Source organism: Pocillopora damicornis, chromosome 3, assembly GCF_964200805.1.
Source record: "Pocillopora damicornis chromosome 3, jaPocDami1.2, whole genome shotgun sequence".
Classification (NCBI taxonomy): domain Eukaryota; kingdom Metazoa; phylum Cnidaria; class Anthozoa; order Scleractinia; family Pocilloporidae; genus Pocillopora; species Pocillopora damicornis.
In genome coordinates this window covers 28347336-28366431 of record NC_142672.1, presented here as the reverse complement: position 1 = coordinate 28366431, position 19096 = coordinate 28347336, and the positions used below count along the sequence as shown (strand labels likewise).

The following is a 19096-nucleotide window of genomic DNA, read 5'->3' as shown; positions in this document are numbered from 1 at the left end:
GAACGTGTTTTTATCGAAATATAACAAGAACTGTTGGCTAAACTTCAGAATACCCCGCCACTTTGGTCCGGAACTGTTTGAACCAACTTAGTTGGAGGCATCATGCTTCCTTTTCCTTGATCTCAACTGCATTCGCATCTGAGGACTTGCAGGGCAGTATTCGGGTTCCTTGGGTGCGTTACCACCTTGCTCATTACCACGTTCGTCATCGTTCTTGTCAGCATTCTCATCATCACCCGCGTTTTGGTTGTTCTCGTGGATGTCATCGAAGTTTAAAATAGCCCGGGCTGTGGACATCTCGGAGGGTAATTCAGAAGCGAGTTCATTTCTGCAGCTTGGACATGGCACCCCGCACCGATGACACACGGGGATGTTATCGAACCATGGTATGGTTAACGGCTCGTTTTCGGAGTAAGCTGCATTGCTCCCAGGAAGACGGGGATCCTTTCTCCGCCACTGATCCTGACACCATTCGACCAGTTTGGTTGTTGCTATTTGTCCAACTTCCCAATTTCCAGTCGCGGATTTTACTTCTTCACCAAGCAGCTGTGATTGCAAGTGATCGAAGGCACGTACCTCTAACAGTTTACATAAAAATTAGCCACGACCTCGTGCATTTTCCATGTGAACTTTATGTGCGTGTTACGGGGTGATTCCCTTCCTGAAATTGCCTTGTAGCCGCTCATCAAAATAAATTGCCACACAGCAATATCGTACAAAGGACGCAGGAATGACAGTGGGTTAGAGGAAGGCATCTTTAATCGTATATTAACAACTGGCCACTGACAATCATTGACATTTATACAGATTCTCTGACCCAGGCAAAAACTTGTGACCTCGTGATTTCCTATTTCCGGCCTTTTCATTGACTTCCATATTTGGATGGAGACAATCAATGATGGTAACAAAGCACCCCTATTCCCGCACCAATCAGAAAACGAGCTCTTTGAGGTGCGAATATTGAAAATCGACAACGATGGAAAAGAACATCTTGTCGAAATTCTCAATGGCGTCGTGTGCTACATCTTCGTCTGGGACAATAGGTTCGAAAAAGCGCCTTCCAGAAGAGCTGACAGAATTGCTAGATGTGGCAATTTATACCTTTGCCTGTCAGGCAGGATTGAGAGCGGGGCATAAGGTTAGAGGAAACCCGGTGCTAGAAGGGGTGAGCGCATTCTTTGGCCAGCTGATCGAAACCGCAAACGAGGATACCAAGAAGCAGCTGAAGGACATCTCCCCTGGAAGATTGGGAGGATGGCAACCAGGCGAGGCGCCATCGCCTCAACTCTTAACGTTGGTGTCCTCGCGAATAAAACTAATGAAATCGAAACAATTAATAAGGGAAGACGATAACCCGGTGGTACCGTCCCTGTTGGTGGACAGGCTAGAGTGGTTTGACGAGGAGGAGGAAAGGGTCAGGACGAAAACGTTGGCCAGATGTTGGCGTTGCCAAAGTAGATGCAGATTTTGTTCGCGGAGGAGGCACGATTTCCCAAAATTTGGGCACTTTAGACCTGAGTAAGTTGCTTATTCATACAGTATACAGTATTAGGCTTATAATTTTTAATGAAGGCCATGTTACATACATACATACATACATACATACATACATACATACATACATACATACATACATACATACATACATACATACATACATACATACATACATACATACATACATACATACATACATACATACATACATACATACATACATACATACATACATACATACATACATACATACATACATACATACATACATACATACATACATACATACATACATACATACATACATACATACATACATACATACATACATACATACATACATACATACATACATACATACATACATACATACATACATACATACATACATACATACATACATACATACATACATACATACATACATACATACATACATACGGTACATACCTACCATACTAAGGCTCCCTGAGCCTTAATAAAATCACCCCATTTTGGCAACCTGCAATGCTGCAAAATGTTGGTTTGCAAGTTGCACAAAAAGTAGAACTGTCCTCTACTTTTCTCAACATTACCAGACAAGTTGTTGTGTGTGACATGTCAAACATGCAATTTGCAGCCTTTTGCATATTATTGCAAACAGAAATTGTGAGCATTGTGTAACATGGCCTTGAGGGTGTCACAGTTCAACAGGGTAAAAATCACAATCTTTGAAAACCTCTGGTTGTAATTCATTAAATAACACATGTATTACAATTTCAACATGTAATTATCCTTTGGCTCATGAACAATTTTTTCGATGGGTGATTTATTGTCCTGCAGAACAGGCATTAGATCTAAGCATTTCAGTTGCCCATTTCATGAAAACACAAAAAACCTCCTAAGCCTGGTAAATTATTTTATGCACATGACGTTTAGACTAAAAATGAAAATTTTACTGGTTTTAAAAGCTAAGCAATAAAATTTTTCAAATAATACAAGAAAAGTCGGTCTAGACTGTAGGATAAAAACAAGACAGCAAGTATATAAATTTATATATTTCTTTTTCTGTACCTTTGAGACACAAACCCAGACTATTCCATGAGAACTTTTGGTTTCTAAACTCCATCAAACTCTTTCTTTCGATTGAGTTTGATGGAGTTTGCAAATGCCATGCAACAAAATCAAACCTCCCCCTCCCCCTCCCCCTCCCCCTCCCCCTCCCCCAAGAAGAAAACCATGATCACTTGAATTGTTTTGATCAAGTGTGTTTTGGTTTGATTGGTTTGGTCAGCGAACTTTAAAAAAGGTTCTGTGTTTGATTTTGTTCCCTGACTGAACTGCATTCAAATTGTTCTTTTGAGTGATGTCATTAAGTTATGTTAAGTCTGATTATTTTTTTTTTTATGAATTAGACTGAGATTGGGTGAGTGCAGGTCATGTGAAGAGCACAGAAAGTGAGAGGATTGGCCTGTTCCCAAATTTAAGTTTGCCAACCCTGGAAAACTTGGCTTGTTAGCAGGCCCATGCTCTTTCTGGAACACAGCTATTATTGTACACTTTGATGGATTTTCATAGTCTCCATCAAACACATTCGATGTCATGTTGTATAGTTGAAAGAGATTCACTTGAAATGGATGCATGTTAAGGCCCTCTGAAATCATTTTTAAATTAATTCTTGCAGCTTGGCATCACCATTCCTTGATGTGTTAGAAATGATGCTGGAGGGAGCAGATGATAATGGTAATGACGGTGATGATGATGATGACAGTGATCACCACAGTAATGATGGGAACTCTGGTGATGAAGTAGAATGCAGTGATAATAGTGAGGACTACACAAATCTGATGTCAGACGTTGATTTTCCAGTTGATGATGAAGATGAACAAGATGCCAACAGTGAAAATGACAGCAGCAGCAGGAAAGATGAAAGTGAAGAACTATTCACTGGATCTGAGGAAGACTGAGGTCATGACATGATTGTTGACAAAATGTACACTTTGGCTCACTATCTTTTTTTATATTGCTCTTACTAACTATTTAAAATGGTACACTAGTACACTATATTAAGATCTTTTCCCAAATAAAACAGTTAACAACAGCGATCTCTTAACAGCACACAGGCAGAGGAAGTTTGGCTTTTCTTTGTGTGATAATGACCTGCTGGCAAGGAAGCAAATTTCGGAAGTATTCAAGCCAATGCAAGTTTTTTAGAAAGAAACAGAATGATTTCCCAATGATTTTCACTTCATTTATTAATAGAAAGTCTTTGATTCATTTAATACCACTCTTTTCATCAAGCCTTGCAATAAATCATTTGAGCTAAAAATAGTCATGTGATTTAGTTGTCTTATATATCATTTTTGTAATGTTTTGTTTGTGAAGGCTAACTGTATCTGACTCCATCTTCGATTAAATATTGCTGGTAATTCTTTGCAAAACATTTAATGACATCAGCTCTTCTGAACTTCATACCTAAATAATTTTTTTATTTTTTCCTGGGAATGAAAAATAAAATAAAAAAGAGGCAGTTTTGATGTAATTGTAGATCACCAACCACAAATCTAGGAAATTCAAAAGAAACATCAATAATATTATGTTGCTGGATTGTTAAATCAACTGTCATTAATTATTAACTTAATTTTTTTTTCGAGACTTAAACATTATTTTTGGGCTAGGATTTGAACGGGTAGTATAGTGTTCCAGTCCTACTCAATATACATACATGGAGTTTGTCATGGTTTATATAAATGGTTTACCATACCACTCTCTTTTAGAGGAATGACTTAGCAAGCATAGGTGATAGGGGTACTGGAGAGAGAGAGAGAGAGAGAGAGAGAGAGAGAGAGAGAGAGAGAGAGAGAGAGAGAGAGGGAGGGAGGGAGGGAGGGAGGGAGGGAGGGAGGGAGGGAGGGAGGGAGGGAGGGAGGGAGGGAGGAGAGAGAGAGAGAGAGAGAGAGAGAGAGAGAGAGAGAGAGAGAGAGTGAGAGAGAGAGAGAGAGAGAGAGAGAGAGAGTTGACTATATTAAAACCACTCTGACTAATACCTTCTGCTGTCGTCACTATACTCTTGAGCAAGCTTCATCTCAAACATTCCAATCACATGGTGATAATCAGAGTCAACATCCGATCCTCTTGTGACTTTAACATCAAAAAGGGGTTTTTTTTCCACTTCTTTGAGACTGTGATGTGATCCATTTGATTGTACTAGTGAAGGCAGGTGTAGGTAATGTTACTTTGTGTATTTTCTTGTGTTGGAAGAAGGAGCCTTCAATGGACAAATCATTGAAGGCGCAGCAGTCAATGAATGTCTTCATTCTCATCGATCTCTTCTAGTGCTTCTTTTCCCATTATGTCCTCTCTACCGCTGTTGTACGCTCCGCTCTCTTGTATTGCCCCCACCCATTTGTATTGACGTGTTTCTCTTCGAAACCTTTCTCAAGTCCCCCCTAATTATAGGCCCTTATACCTGGAAACAAAAAAATACACCTGGTTATAGCCCCCTCCCCCCCCCCTTACCCAAAAGACCCCTTTAATAACAATGCTCATGTACTGTAGAGTTACCCTGTATAAATATATTATTGGGACTACCTCCCAAATATTAAAGTAAATTAAGAAATCAGAAATCGCCATAAAATCAAAACGAGGGAATCTTTGTACGTTTGTTAAATGAGCCACAGATTGAATCATCGCAAAATGCGTTTTGCACCAGAATCCCATATTTTGCGTTTAAAGTTTGTTCGCAAAACATAAGACAGATCGAGTTATCGCAAAATGTGTTCCTAAAATGTGCCATAGTTTGAGATATCGCAAAACCTGGGTTCTCAGAAGTACGTTATCCGAAAAATTCGTCAAGAACCAAAATTAATTTCCAGTGGAGTGTTTGTGTCTCGCGAATTTGGAAAATCGTGCTCATCAAGAAACCATATTTTGAGGTGGCGCATTCTGTGGCGTTTAATGAAGTCGCAGTTTGAAACATCGCAAACTACGTTTTATACAAGAATCCCATATTTCGCGTTAAATATTTTATCGCAAAATATGGCTTTCATTAATTAGACACAGATTGAAACATCGCAAAATGTGTTTTATACCAAAACCCCATCTTTTGCTATAAGAATCTGATCGCGAAACATGGCTTTCATTAATCAGACCAAGATTGAGTCGCCGCAAACTGCGTTTTATACTAGAAGTCCCATATTCCGCGTTTAAAGTTTAATCGTTGACAAAAATTACAATACCTATACACAATTACGTTTGGAAACTTGTTCTCAATTGCCCATAAATGAAAGGAAAACAGAACAGAATAAATAAAATGAGCCCGTCAGCTATGGATGCTGGCGTTCTGGATCAGTCCCTTTACTTATCAGTTAAGTAGTAGGACCTCAGCTAAATTGGGTGGAAGACTACTTATACCGTATATTGCGTTAACGCTATTTATATATGGCTCTAGTAGATGTACCACATTTTGCGAGGTTCGTTCTCCGGTTTAAAAATATGTCTTATTGTTCTTTTACCAGGTTTTGCGTTATTGCAAATTGTGGTTTCAAAAGTAAAGGCTATACCGTCCATACTTTTCATACCACAGTTTGTAATAACGCAAAACCTGGTAAAAGAATAGTAAGACGCTTTAACGCGATCGCAAAGTGTGGTACATCTGCTAGAGCCACAAATTGCGTTAACGCAATATATGGAATAAAAAGTATGGACTATAGCCTTTACTTTTTATACCACATATTGCGTTAACGCAATATGTGGTATAAAAAGTATGGACTAAAGCCTTTACTTTTTACAACACATATTACGTGAAAACGCAATTTGTGGTCAGTAGATGTATCGCATTTTGCGATCGTTCATTAAACGAATTAAAAGATGGAATAAAGACGTTCTTGACCAAACAGCCTGTTCACAATGATATTCAGGCCCATTCTGATCCCCAGAGCCGCTTGTCCTTCTTAGCCTGCGCACGAGAAACAAGTGGTTCTCGGGACACATGATTTGGTCGGCCGGATTTGAAAGGGAGTTTAAAATCGAGCCAGTCGAAGCAACAGTTTCAAACTCCTGTATAACAAAGTATTTTAAGACGGCTCCTTTGATTGGCCGTTCTTTTTGTGTAAAACCGGCCAAGATTCTCGTGCACGGGCTCAGCCGCCTAAGAGGGACAAGCGGCTCTGGCGACAAGGATGATGCAAGCCAAGGAAATAGAAATAAAGTCGGGTGAAAGGGTTTAACGAATGCCATGCGGATCCAGACAAAACTCTACGTTGTGAAAGACATCTAATCGCCGTAACGTTGACATTTCAAAAAGGAAAAAGATACAAGCAAAACGCAAAAAAAAAAACAATAACAACAACGACAGGAAGTAATTAGGCACGTGATCTACATTCCCTTATTTTAATTGAAATGAGCTAGATAAATCAGCATTGCGCATGAAAATGGCACCAGAAAAACTTTAATTTGTGCTAATTAATTATTTCAATTGCAGTATTAATTTGCAGCAATAGACGGTTGTTAGTGTTGAAACGTATTATCATTTAACTAACTCCATTTTGGTTCTTTGCTTTGGTATTGACGTCAATGCAATAAGGCGTAAGCAATATGCATTCCACCGCCCGTACAGGACGATTATTTTATAACAACCTCAATCAATAGTCGATACAATGGGCGTATTTACTTGCAATACACGCGTATTGCCGTCACAATTGCAAGTTGGAATTCTTGTCCTCGCGCTAAACCAATATAGTATTCCAGCGGGCAAATGCGACGGCTAAACGCGTATAAAGACGCCCAGTAACATAACCCACGATTAAGATCCTGTTAAGCTAAAGAACCTCTTTAGCCTTTAACTTCAGGAACCTCTTAAGCCGACAAATGGAAAAGGTTCTTTTTTGTTTCCTAAAATCGAAAACAAATGTTTATTTTTAGGGAAATAAGATAGGCCAACATTCTGGATCCTCTTTGGAGACACCAAGCGGCCTTTAACCCTAACCTGGGAAGAAAGGGAGACAAACAAGGACAAGGAAAAGGAACGGGAAAGCGAAAGAAGGAACGGGAAAATGGAAACGAGGGAGAGATGGAAACAGTATAAATGGTGTTGTATGGTGTCAGAGTAAAATTGTTACTTCCATGCGTCAAAGGTCTTACAAGAAAGGTATTTGTACATTTGAAATGGATCAAATAAGGGCCTGAAATAGTTTTCATTTAAATCATGACAGCACCTCCAGAGAATCAGAGGAGTTCCATGCAAAAACTAGAATGGAATGCGTCGTGCATTTTCCTATTTTGAAATAAATCAAATGAAATGTATTTCGATCCATGGGTGAGAAGTATTAAGGTCTACACATGTAGATCTCACTAAGTGTTCCATCAAAATTGTTGCACACTGAATAGCTACAATAGGGAATAATCAATAAATGTCCTATGAAAAGTTTTTTAAAGATTATTACTATAAAACAACAATGCGATAAACTGTAAGTATCTCAAATTTTACGTTAATTTCCTCTTGTTCACTGCCGAGCAAGAAGCAAGTGGAGGAAACGGCAGAAATACTGGCCAGTAAAACCAATAACAAGTATTGAGAAGCCACATGAAAATTAAACTTCAAGATGCTACTTTTCATGCATAAAATGTTGAGCAAAACTACCACAATGAACTGCAGGCATATATTTACATGTACATCGAGAAAACTGCCAGGTAAATTGACCAGTTATTGTTAAGTCTAAATAATTAAAAACACCAACAAGATGTAATTCAAGCACTCCTACAAATACGGCACTTGAAAACAACCAGTAGCAAAGTAATCAGTCAAGATTCATGCAGGAAAGCAGGGAAATTTTTGTTGGCCACCAGCTACTTTATACAAGGCTTTAACTTATTGATAGGAATTAAAATGTAGTCAATGATTTCAGGAACAACATTCATCAATTTTGTTTACTAGTGTTTAAAAGTTTGTATAGTTTACCGGGTTTAACTCCATTGTACTGAGAAGAGATGCTGCTAACATCAAACCCATGACGTTGAAATAATAAATAAATAAATTTACGTTGACTGTAAATGGAAGTATTTCGTCCTTTGGATGACTTAAAGTTCCTCATTAGCATAGTCCAATCTCTTAATGGTGGACAATGTTGGCTTCCAAGCTCCCAGATCTCCTTCACTTGCTCTAGACTTTCAACATTTCTTGGAATTGTTAATGAATTTAGCCAGTCTAAACAGGATTGACCAGGAAGACCATATTTGGCATGGATGTTAAGAGTCACAGGATCTAATACCACAGAAGAGCATGATGGTGAAACTTGATGATACAAAACAGATGAAACTGAGGGTGAAGATAGCTGAAGAGCTGGAGCAGGAGAATTTTGATGAAATGTCTGCAAGACAGTGGATGCAGTGGATGAAATGACTGGGCAGAATGTAGATGAAATTGAATAGTTATGGACACTTGACTGTGAAGATGAAGGCTGACTACATGACGGATGTGACAGGCTTAAGGATGATGAAACTTGTTGGAATGGTGATGGTGTGACTTCCACTGGCAAGGATGAGATAGAGGGAGCTTGAGGAGGCAATGTTGCAGGTTGTCCAGATAATGTGGAGGGTAGGATTGGAGTTGATGAAGATAGCTGAGCATGAAAAAACGGAGACGCTGTACAACCAGTAGCAGAAAAAACTGGAGGAAATGACAGAGAATGCTGACCAAATGGCAGAGTATCTGAAGTGGAAGGTTGAGGATTTACTATTGAGCAGGAAGACTGCGGATTAAATGAGGATAAAGGATGCAGGTCCTGTTGCACTGATAGTGGAATAACATTTGACAACAAAGATGCACAAGTTGTAGCAGGTGGGTTATGACTGGATAAAGATGACCTAGATGATGTAGGTGATGTGGATACAGAAGATGTCAAGGTAAATGATGTTAATACAGATGATGTCAAACTAGATGATGCCAATGTAGATGATGTTGATGCAGATGATGGTGATGCAGATGATATTGATGCAGATGATGATGATGCAGATGATGTTGATGCAGATGATGTCAATGAAGCTAACACTGATGTAGATGATGTTGGTGTTGACAATGTGGATGATGTGGAAGTGGATAATGATACGGTACATGTAGGCTGCCCTGTATTGCTGGCCTCCATCACTGAAATAAAAACAGACAACCAATACAAAATTTGACGGGCAGCATTCAGCGCTGAACCACAGGCTGTTCCATCTGGAGTCTCAGGAGAGGCCTGAAATGTTTGCAGTTGAGAGGACACTTCCCTCAAGGAGTTAATAAATGGCAACGTGTGACGTGATGAAGGCCCCTCCTTTCTGGTATCAGTGATGGCTGTTATCCCAACAACTGCTTCATAATCTTCCACTATTCTTGGAATGGAACAGTGGCCATCACTGTTGAGAATTTCTTTGATTTCAGTTGAGCCCCTTAGCTTAGATAGAAAGTCCATGAATTCACTGTCCTGTGCACAAGAAAAGAAATAAAGTAGAAAATTTAAAATAAAAACTCTGCAATGAATCGATTTTGTACCTCAGATATAAAATTATCCTGGCATGATCATAATGCAGTACGTGTCCAAACCCAATCTACTGTAAATTGTAAGTCAAAATCAAGCCAAAGGTAATCAAGAATGCGATCAATGTGGATCTAATTTCTTTTTTCTGCATGAGTTTCAGAGGTTCAGTTTTACAGTGAAATCACCCATTAAGTGTAATGAAGTATTTTTATAACTTATATAAATTGACTGAAAAAATATGCAGTGTTTAAAAATGAATGTTTTTAAATGGGTCCACTTCAAGTTCTTCAAGACAGTGAAGCCAAGGTCTTTTGCAGAAGAGACAAATTTAAGATCCTTATCCATTAACCTATATAACCTTTCGGAGCTTTGTCTTTTTCTTGTTATTGTGAGGTTTACACATTTAGATGGTTGGAAAAAAATCTCATTATCAGTCAGGGACCAATTCTGCAAGCTATTCAGGTCATGTTGGACATCAAGGAAATCAACTTGGCACATATTTCCTAGATAGCTAGAGCAAAAGTCAACAGAAATAAAGAAAATTTTTTCATGAAAAACAAAAGACTTTAAGAACTTTGATAAACAAGACAAGAATATTATTTGTAATGAAAAAAGCCAAACTTAAACCACTTAATGCATGTACATGTAGCTATGAAATCCAGAGCTGAAAGTGTTTCTAGTTGATTTTTTTAAACAACCTGTAGAGTCATCATATTTTTATGAATATGTAGAGAAAAAAGAATTTACCTCATCATTTTCATCACTTTCTGAATCAGAAGCATCTTCATATTCAGATGCTGATGAATTCTATAAAATAAGCAGCACAAAAAGATGACAATAAATTTATTGCTCCATTTTAAGAGCTTTTAAAATTATATTGTATGTACAAATGAACAGTGAAGCCTACACACTGAATTAAACACACCCTTGGTGAAGGCACAAGTGTAGTAACTTGTCACAATAGTAAGAGAGCCCCAAGTGCAATAGCATTCAGTCAAATTTGTCAAAGAAAATACTTGATCACCATTCAACAATCTCAAGGAAGGTTAACAAGTCCATTCACCCACTGACAGTCATTATAAATCTAAACTTAACTTCGGCAGTACAAGTCACAATGCAACCATACTACCTTTGCTCACATCATTTTTAAGACTTTTCTTTACAGAAATGCAATAACATTTCAGTGGTTATATGTCTCACAAACTTAATTCACACACTTAGATGTAACCACTGTGCACACTTATGAGAATTAAAGTACATAAAGCTGTACCTCCACTTCTTCCTGTTCTTCTTCTTCTTCTTCAGACATTGGTTCTTCAGGCAACATCTATGATATAAAATGATTTACTTGAAAACAAACGAAAACTGTTCCATGTGGAAAATGAGGAAAGCATGATACATATTAGCTATTAATATAAAAGTGATCACTTGCTTTCTCCTCTCCTCCCCCTAAAAACCACTGGCAAATTACTGGTCATTGCAGAGCAAAACCTGGGGGGTTACTTGCACAATAACCCACAAGGAATGCTAGGATAGCATGAGAAAAGTTTAAGACTCAAGACTTAACTGAAAGCGCTGAAAACGCATAAAACTAGAAGTATAATTCCGGTGCGTCCAAGGACTCCGCACAGGCTAAATGTTAACTAAATGAAAAGACATGCATGTTATTAATGTTATTCCAGTCTGGTGAAAGCAAAACTGTTTATTGTGTCCCTTTGCATATGTTTGTTTCCGTGTTTTTGGTTTTTTACTCTGATTACTTCGCTCCAACTGGAGTGGGCCGGAATTGCCATTTTTGTGATCCACCCTCAGGAAGTTCTCCTGGTGGTCAAGCATTGTGTAAAATGAAGGATAATAAACACAATAGCCTACATTTGGCTAAAAATTATGCACGGATATTTGTAGTGAAATACCTTTGGATGTTTGTTTTGATTTGTACATTAGTAGTATAAAGGGTAATTCGTATAAAGCCGAGAAATACTTGCTTTAACGTGCTCCAAGTGACACAGCATGCGCACTGATGGAGAGCAAACACGCTTCAATTCCGATATCGTGTTGTAGCACTTTACATATGCATAAAATGCGTGTAAAGTCCGTGTATGTATGCCCTCATATTATTGATACTTAACATGTAATCTCACTCGAGAGACATCAGTTATACAAAAGATTCACGAAAACTTGAAGCGTCGTCACAGTTATCTTACAGGCAAAACAAAAAAGTTTCTGTAGCGTTGACACAGATAAAAGTGGCGATTGTGATTAATTTCACACTTCACAGTCGAAAATCGTACGAAACGCAAGTATCATCAGGGCTCCTACTAAATTCCAGCTGAAAGTTATTGGGAAAAAGAACGATAAATTTCGAAGATGATAAGTTTCGAACGATAAGTTTCGGAGATGGTGACAAGGAGAGCGACTATATCGAGCGAAAACAGCGACTGGAATAGTCGAATACGATTAAGTTCAAGCTTTCAGTAGGTATGCTTAGCTTAAAAATTGAAACATTGAAATGCCGAAGATAACATAAATACCAAATGAATACATACCCTGGGATTATCACTAGCAGAAGAACTCGCAAAAACCTCCGCCATTTCCGACTTCTGCCGGTAAATCCGCAGACGGAACCAGCAGTTCAATTTCGCGCGGCCCGCGCATTAAATCAGCTTAGCAGCCATGCCTCTTTGCTTGTAGGAAAGTGACGTCACTGTAGAAATTCTACCAACTACCAGCACCATATATGGCGCCCGGAAAAAATAAGTAATTCTGTTACGCTTTTCGCTTTAAGCGGCGCCAGCAGGCAAGTTTACACTCCGCCAACTTTATTTGCATACCCAATTTTATCAGGTTATCTGGAATACAATGATCCGAATTCAAGGAAAAAGAGTTTTGACCGTTTTAGCTTTTCTGATGGCAATTTGCGTATCTTTCCAGCTAGGTCTTATACGGAGTACTCGCTCCTCCTTTTCCGACAGTGTTCGTGAACAACAAGATGTCGAAAACCACGTGCAGCCCACACAATTACGAGAACTGAAAATGAATCACACGACAACTTCTACTTCGCAAACTCATTACAAATCATTTCTTATAACCAGGAGATCTTGTATGCAACATCACGATCTTCTTATGATTATCTCATCCGCTCCAGGTAACTTCGAAAGAAGGAATAACATTCGTAAGACATGGGCATTTGAAAGATCCGCAAAACCAAGATGGACGTCAGTTTTTCTTGTCGCCCAGACACGGAATGAAACAGTTTCGAACGTGTTGCTTGACGAAAATGAAGCACTTAAGGACCTTGTGCGAGCTAGCTATTATGACCACTACTGGAATCAAACCCGAAAGATACAAATGGGCTTCGAATGGGCAGTAACGTATTGCAATTTCTCGTTTCTTTTGAAATTGGATGACGACGTTTTCGTGCACGTTCCAAGAGTTCTCTCCTTCTTAAGCGCACACACCACGCCGAAAAAGATGTTTTACGCTGGCAATCACTACACAAATCCTGTTCCTTTAAGGGAGGGTAAATGGAAGGTAACTTACGAGGAATATAGCGGGACGAGATATCCAGACTTTTGCCCCGGTTTTGGATACATTTTATCTCACGATGTTGTACGTGCATTTGTTGACACTTTCTCTTCTTTGCCGTTCTTCAGACTGGACGATGTTTACGTTGGCATGCTAGCAAGTAAGAACGGAATAAATATTACAAACAATGTGGGTTTTGAACTATGGCATCCGCCCCAATATGTATGTGTTCCAACAAAGAATACTTTAGTCAGGCATGATGTAGGGGAAGAGTGCCAAATGAAAATGTTTAACTTAGCCATTTTCCCTCAGTAGTTCGATGGCGTGGTTAGTGCATACGTATATTTTCATAAATTCTTCAATGAATAATTTTTCCCTGTAAAATATCCGTAGTTCATTTGAGTGCAGCTAATTAAAGCTATCTTTGTTTTGAATGTGCGTAGCTCGAAGAGTCAGAATCAGGGCATTGGATGCTACAACATTCACCGACAATCAGGCTGAGTGTGTGAGCAAGTTGTGTATCTGTCAAAATAAGCAGTAGATATCAAGAAACGACTATCGCAGTTTATTATTTTATGGGGAATTTATTGAATTTTACTGCTTCCTCGTCTTGTAAAAATTGATTGCAACTTTAATTAACAAATAGAGAAGCCTTGACTGTGCTCTGTTCTGTTATAAAGCACGCAGGAAGCGGCTAGAGCATGAAAGAAGTGTAGGGAGAAACACGAGACGTAGTCGAGTGTTTCTTCCCACTTCTTGAGTGCTCCAGCCGCTTCCTGCGTGCTTTATAACAGAACAGAGCACAGTCAAGGCTTCTCTATTTGTTGTATAATAAAGAATCCGTTAAATTACCCAAGCATTACTTTTAATTTTCAAAACAAACTTTATTTCCAAAGCGAACAACAATGTCGTCAGCATGCTCTATACTCTCATAAAGCACGCTACAATAAGCCAATCAGAATCCTTGTTAGAGTGGTTCAAATAATCTGATTGGCTGTACAAGATTAAAGCCGTCAAAAGTGTCAAACCATCAAAGTTCAAAAACCATCAAAGTTCACATTCTACGATAGTTTACAAACTAAAATAATTCGGCAAGTCGAATTTAACACTTTTGCCTGAAGTTTTTAAGTCTCTAATCTTGAAGTGAAATGTTCAGTGAACTTCAGCCGAATTATGGCTCATAAAAACATGCGAGTTTTTTCACATGAGAAGGTAGAAAACAAACTGTTCAAGGCGAATGTTTTTTGAATGAACGACAGCCGAATTCACCGGGACATGAAGATCGCTCGGGATGATAGCGCCGCAAAACTCGGCTGTAGTGACTGATGTGAATTGCCACTCAACGTATCGGAAAGGATATCAGAGCAAGCTCTTATTTTTTCACTCGAAGGGCGGCCGATGTAGTTTCTGAGGCTTGCTTTACTGTGATGACAGGAGATCGCCATGATGAGCAAGCCGCGATGAAATTCAGCATGATCATATTCGCTCAGACACCGTCATGATTAGTATGAATTTTAACAATTATGCCAGTTTGGTTATATTTTTCATCATTTCTGTTTTGTTCTGTTTTGTTTTTGAACACTGAACTTTATATACTATACGAGTGTTAGCTGTGTTTGATTTTTATTACCGTACGTAAGCTTGCAATCTAACTGAGCGTGAAAATCTTTAAAACTCGGAATGTTTATTTTGTTTTCCCTTTGAGGATTTTCGTATCTGCTCACGTTTTAATAATGTAAATTACGGCGCCTGGTATGTTTACAAACCTTTGTTTGATTCTTCTGTTGCTACTTGCCGGCTCGCTTCAGTTCCGAAATTTCACTTTCAATTATCGGAAAAAAGCTAAAAAGAAGTCCCGGAAAAGCTCGAACACAGTACAATTGGCAGATGGCGTGACAGCTTAAGCTCAGCTCTATGCTCTATACTCTCATAGAGCACGCGCTATCAACCAATGACAGCGCGCGTTATATCCGACTTTTATTATAAATAGATTTATTTTTCCTTGAAAATACACAAATCGTGACTGTCCAAAAGCTTGTTGGATGATTTTGTAAAGTTTGAATCACTTTGTACTGATATGCTTTGATGCCAATACAAAGGGTCATGTCTGCGAATGAGTAGCTCTTTGAGACTAAAAACTATCAAAATGTGATGTAAGATTTAGCTCTTACCGACTTGAGAGCAATCAAGACTTTATATTCTTTGATCCAGACACATGCAGGGTGAGGAAACAAGAGACACGGAAAAATTCATTTCAGAAATGTAGTTGATAAAATGAACTCTTCTTTCTGGTTTTCAAGCAATCTTAAAACATTGACTCGTGTATGTAATCAAAGATTACTCAGCGGAACTATTCCGTTTCAAGGTAAAATAGAAACTGTCACACTGCTACAGAGGTCAAATAATTTCTAGGCTTTCAATTTTACTTTTACCTATTGAAACAGAGTTCTCATCATTACGCTCAGAAACGCTGACTAAAAATCTGGCTTTGATGTAAAAAATATGTTGGTTAGAGTATTCATGTTGTTACACATTGTCAGTTTAGAGTTCATAATCATTAATTCAACTCAATTCAGTTCAGTTGGTACTGTTATATTTACGGCTTGACATCTACTGCTCGCAGATAGCAACAGCTGATCGAGGCGAGCAGCAGTTTCACGCATATTAATAAAAACTTTACAGTAACAAATTAAAGAAAAGAAATAAATATTCACTTGATAGTTATGCTCAGTAATGCTGATTTAAAACCTGGATATGATATAAAAAGATATTGGTTAGAGTAGAATTCATAAACATATTTCCATTGTTTAATTCATTTTATAAACCTGTCCAAAGTCACTGCTTATGTCATTAAAACGTTGAATGGACTCATGCCTGCACTCCAAAACAGAGAACGTCTCAGGGTCTAGGCCTTTCCCGATTATGCTACTAAACTGGCATTTTATACTTCTAGAAATTCCGCTTTACTCCAAAAAAATGCTCAAATTATGCTCGATTCTCAAAATAATGCTACTTTGCTTGCAGAAAATGCTTTGTTTAATTTCAAGCAAAACGTAGAAACTCAGGTATCATGTGTGTATCAGCAACTGAATGAAGTGAAAAGTGTTCAATTGTTTGTTATAAAACTTCTGATACAGTCAAAACTTGTCCAATGATAAACAGTTAATTAATGTTCGAAGTTCTTAGCGCTTGCTGTACTGTGACATGACGCTGGCTTGGAGGTAGTCAACAAGAGCACAATTCTGTTGCTCGTTGAGGGACGCCTTCAGTATTAAAAATACTCTTTCTGCCTTAGCAGACAATGGTTGAACAAGGAGAACTTGCTTCACTGCGGAAGCCCAACGAGGAAGTTGTTCCTCGTGCTCACACCATCATTCGACTTTCTTCTCTTCAGTCGGGTAACAACATCTTCAGCGGCAGCCAAATAGGCAGGAAGCTCGGCTTTGAGACCGTCGATGGTAGTATCACTATCCAGGAAAGGAAATGCTCTCAGAGACTCTACTAATGCATTTGTGGGCTTAAGCCACTGGATCCTAACGGGGCAGAATAGTCTGAAAGCCTTGAATGCTACCACTACATCATAAAGATCGACATTGAACTTTCTCGGAAACCACGTAATTGCCGGCTACAACATAAGCCTTCGCACTCCGTTCGAGTGCTCTTACGTTCTTCCTCCGCAATTGCAGTTGCAATTGCACGGACGTTAGGGAAACAAGGAGCTTGACAAAAAAAATGGCGCTTAGTTTCTCATAACAAGCCAAAAATCAAAGGACCATCCCCTTCCAAAAGATACGTGGCTTTCACAAAATGTTCGCCAACATCAATAGTAGCGGCAAGCTCAAGCTTCAAGTTCATTGGTCGCTGTGGTTCAGAAAGTATTGCTTGAAGTTGTGGCGGTAACTGTGGGCAAACTTTTGCGTCCTTTGCCTCTTCTACGAACCTTGCGACATCTCCAAACTGCACCATCAACTGATGATACACCTCCCATTTGGACCACTGTCTAGTCTCGCTATATGATCTTGATGTTTGACCTGTTAAATCCTTCCATAACAGCTTGGCTTTACAACTATGGCGAAACATTCTAATCCAAAGGCTTCCGAACTCTACCAATGTTGGGATCACTAAATGGTTTCCCACGTTATCAAGTGTATGAGAGAAGCACACGACATTCAGCATCTTAGGGAATATAAATGTTATTCTGTCCAGTGCTGCTTGTTTAACGCTTGCACTGTCTCTCATGGCTGCGAGAAAGGAATTTGCTCTGACCTCATAATCAACAGACAGGCACTAGTTAAGAACTTGTGCTAGTTCGTTGGCATTGACTGACTTAGAGCAAACATCAATTCTCACAAGTCGTTGGATAATGTTCCAGTTATTGTCCACTATACGTACTATTAGAGCAATTGCTTCCCCTTGTCTGGTGCTGCCGTCAAAAATGACTGAAAGGTCACTTGTCATGCTAACTTGACCAGGTATTTCCAATTCTTGTTTAATCCGTTCAATTTCCTGTTTCAAAGCCATGGAAACATACTGTCCCAGATGAGAGCTTCCAGTGAGTCGATAGCTGTTCTTCTCCGACAGAGACCGTAGTATGTCTATTTTACCGATCGTGATACCCGCCTTCAAAAACTCACAGACAACTTCGATCTATCTTTTGAACTTCCTTCTCTTCTGAATGCCTCGATTATGGTCTGGTCTTTCAATTTTGACTTTTTCAACTTCTCTTTACTGTTTTGATGCTTCTTGGACGAAATATGGATTTTCAGAACACTTTTCAGGGTGGAAATGATTTCTTTACATCCACTGCAAAACAACTTTCTTTCTCTGACAATCAAATTCTCGCCTGGGAACTGCTTAACTCGCTCATATAACGGGACTTTCGTTGTATCGCTGTTTCCTCTGCGCTTGTAATTTCCACTGGTTGATTCTAAAGATCGATCTCGAGCAATCGCTGAAGGGACTGGTCTATGTTCCCCCTCAGAATTTCCTTCTATAAGCTGCAAGTATCGAGAAGATGGCGTGACACTGGCCGACGCCATCTTGTTTGTACGTGCGCCTGAACGGCCTCTGAAAGTTAACCGCTGACCAGCTGAACTCAGTTCATACAGTTACAGAAATCCTTCTCTAAAACACAAAAGCAAATCATCACAATGCTTTTGAATTCTAAAATTTAGCATTTAAACTCTTCTGAGTGCTGAAATCTAGATCAAAGTGATGCAAAATGCTAAATAACGCTAGCAATTCTTTTCACAGAAAAAGTGTAAAAAAATACTTTTTTAACCACATAATGCCAAAACAAATGCTGGCATAATCGGGAAGGGCCTATCAGGGTCTTCACTTTAAGGAAACCGACCTAACGCCTTAATGCAAGAAATGCATCACTCGTACATATATATTAACTAGCATCAAGGCCAACGGCAAAGGCAGCATGAAGTTGATGCTCCACATCAGTCTAAAACAAAGATTCGATGTTCTTATTCAAAAAGCAGAGGAGAAGATGCTGCCTTTTTCACAGAGAAGTTTAAGACCCCATAATGCCATGTAAGGGGTGAGATATGAACATTGAAGGCACTATTGCC

At 38.9% G+C, this 19096-nt stretch overlaps 3 protein-coding genes and 1 pseudogene across 4 annotated transcripts; 2 read left to right on the top strand and 2 right to left on the bottom strand.

Annotated features, from left to right (window-relative positions):
* The first annotated feature begins 870 nt into the window (after nt 1-870).
* LOC149049178 (uncharacterized) lies at nt 871-3805 on the top strand. Its single transcript, XM_089199253.1, has 2 exons — nt 871-1518; nt 3161-3805. Exons 1-2 carry the CDS (start codon nt 977-979, stop codon nt 3441-3443), a joined length of 825 nt encoding a protein of 274 aa, XP_089055379.1. The 5' UTR covers nt 871-976; the 3' UTR covers nt 3444-3805.
* A 4451-nt stretch (nt 3806-8256) lies between these two features.
* Nucleotides 8257-12609, bottom strand: LOC149049177 (uncharacterized). Of its 2 annotated transcripts, none has more exons than XM_089201793.1 (4): nt 12539-12609; nt 11263-11319; nt 10740-10799; nt 8257-9938 (listed from the first exon to the last, which is right to left on the bottom strand). In XM_089201793.1, the coding sequence occupies exons 1-4, from the start codon at nt 12581-12583 to the stop codon at nt 8394-8396; spliced, it is 1707 nt and encodes a 568-aa protein (XP_089057919.1). In that variant the 5' UTR covers nt 12584-12609; the 3' UTR covers nt 8257-8393. The 2 variants fall into 2 exon arrangements, with proteins under 2 accessions (XP_089057919.1, XP_089057921.1); XM_089201795.1 differs by lacking the exon at nt 12539-12609 and adding an exon at nt 11906-11993.
* Nucleotides 12610-12810: 201 nt separating this feature from the next.
* LOC149049176 (beta-1,3-galactosyltransferase 5-like) lies at nt 12811-13947 on the top strand. Its single transcript, XM_089201805.1, has one exon. It carries the CDS (start codon nt 12852-12854, stop codon nt 13830-13832), a length of 981 nt encoding a protein of 326 aa, XP_089057931.1. The 5' UTR covers nt 12811-12851; the 3' UTR covers nt 13833-13947.
* Nucleotides 13948-16699: 2752 nt separating this feature from the next.
* On the bottom strand, nt 16700-18556 carry LOC149049175 (uncharacterized; annotated as a pseudogene).
* Between the last annotated feature and the right edge of the window lie 540 nt (nt 18557-19096).

What these genes read in the sequence shown, in the direction of transcription:
- LOC149049178 (XM_089199253.1), top strand. Translation starts at nt 977, where the DNA reads ATGGAAAAGAACATCTTGTCGAAATTCTCAATGGCGTCGTGTGCTACA. An exon ending in TTTGGGCACTTTAGACCTGA is followed by an intron (nt 1,519 to 3,160) that starts GTAAGTTGCTTA and finishes TAATTCTTGCAG; the next exon opens with CTTGGCATCACCATTCCTTG.
- LOC149049176 (XM_089201805.1), top strand. Translation starts at nt 12,852, where the DNA reads ATGATCCGAATTCAAGGAAAAAGAGTTTTGACCGTTTTAGCTTTTCTG.
- LOC149049177 (XM_089201793.1), bottom strand. Translation starts at nt 12,583, where the DNA reads ATGGCGGAGGTTTTTGCGAGTTCTTCTGCTAGTGATAATCCCAGG. An exon ending in AAGAACAGGAAGAAGTGGAG is followed by an intron (nt 10,800 to 11,262) that starts GTACAGCTTTAT and finishes CTTATTTTATAG; the next exon opens with AATTCATCAGCATCTGAATA. An exon ending in AAAGTGATGAAAATGATGAG is followed by an intron (nt 9,939 to 10,739) that starts GTAAATTCTTTT and finishes TCTTGTGCACAG; the next exon opens with GACAGTGAATTCATGGACTT.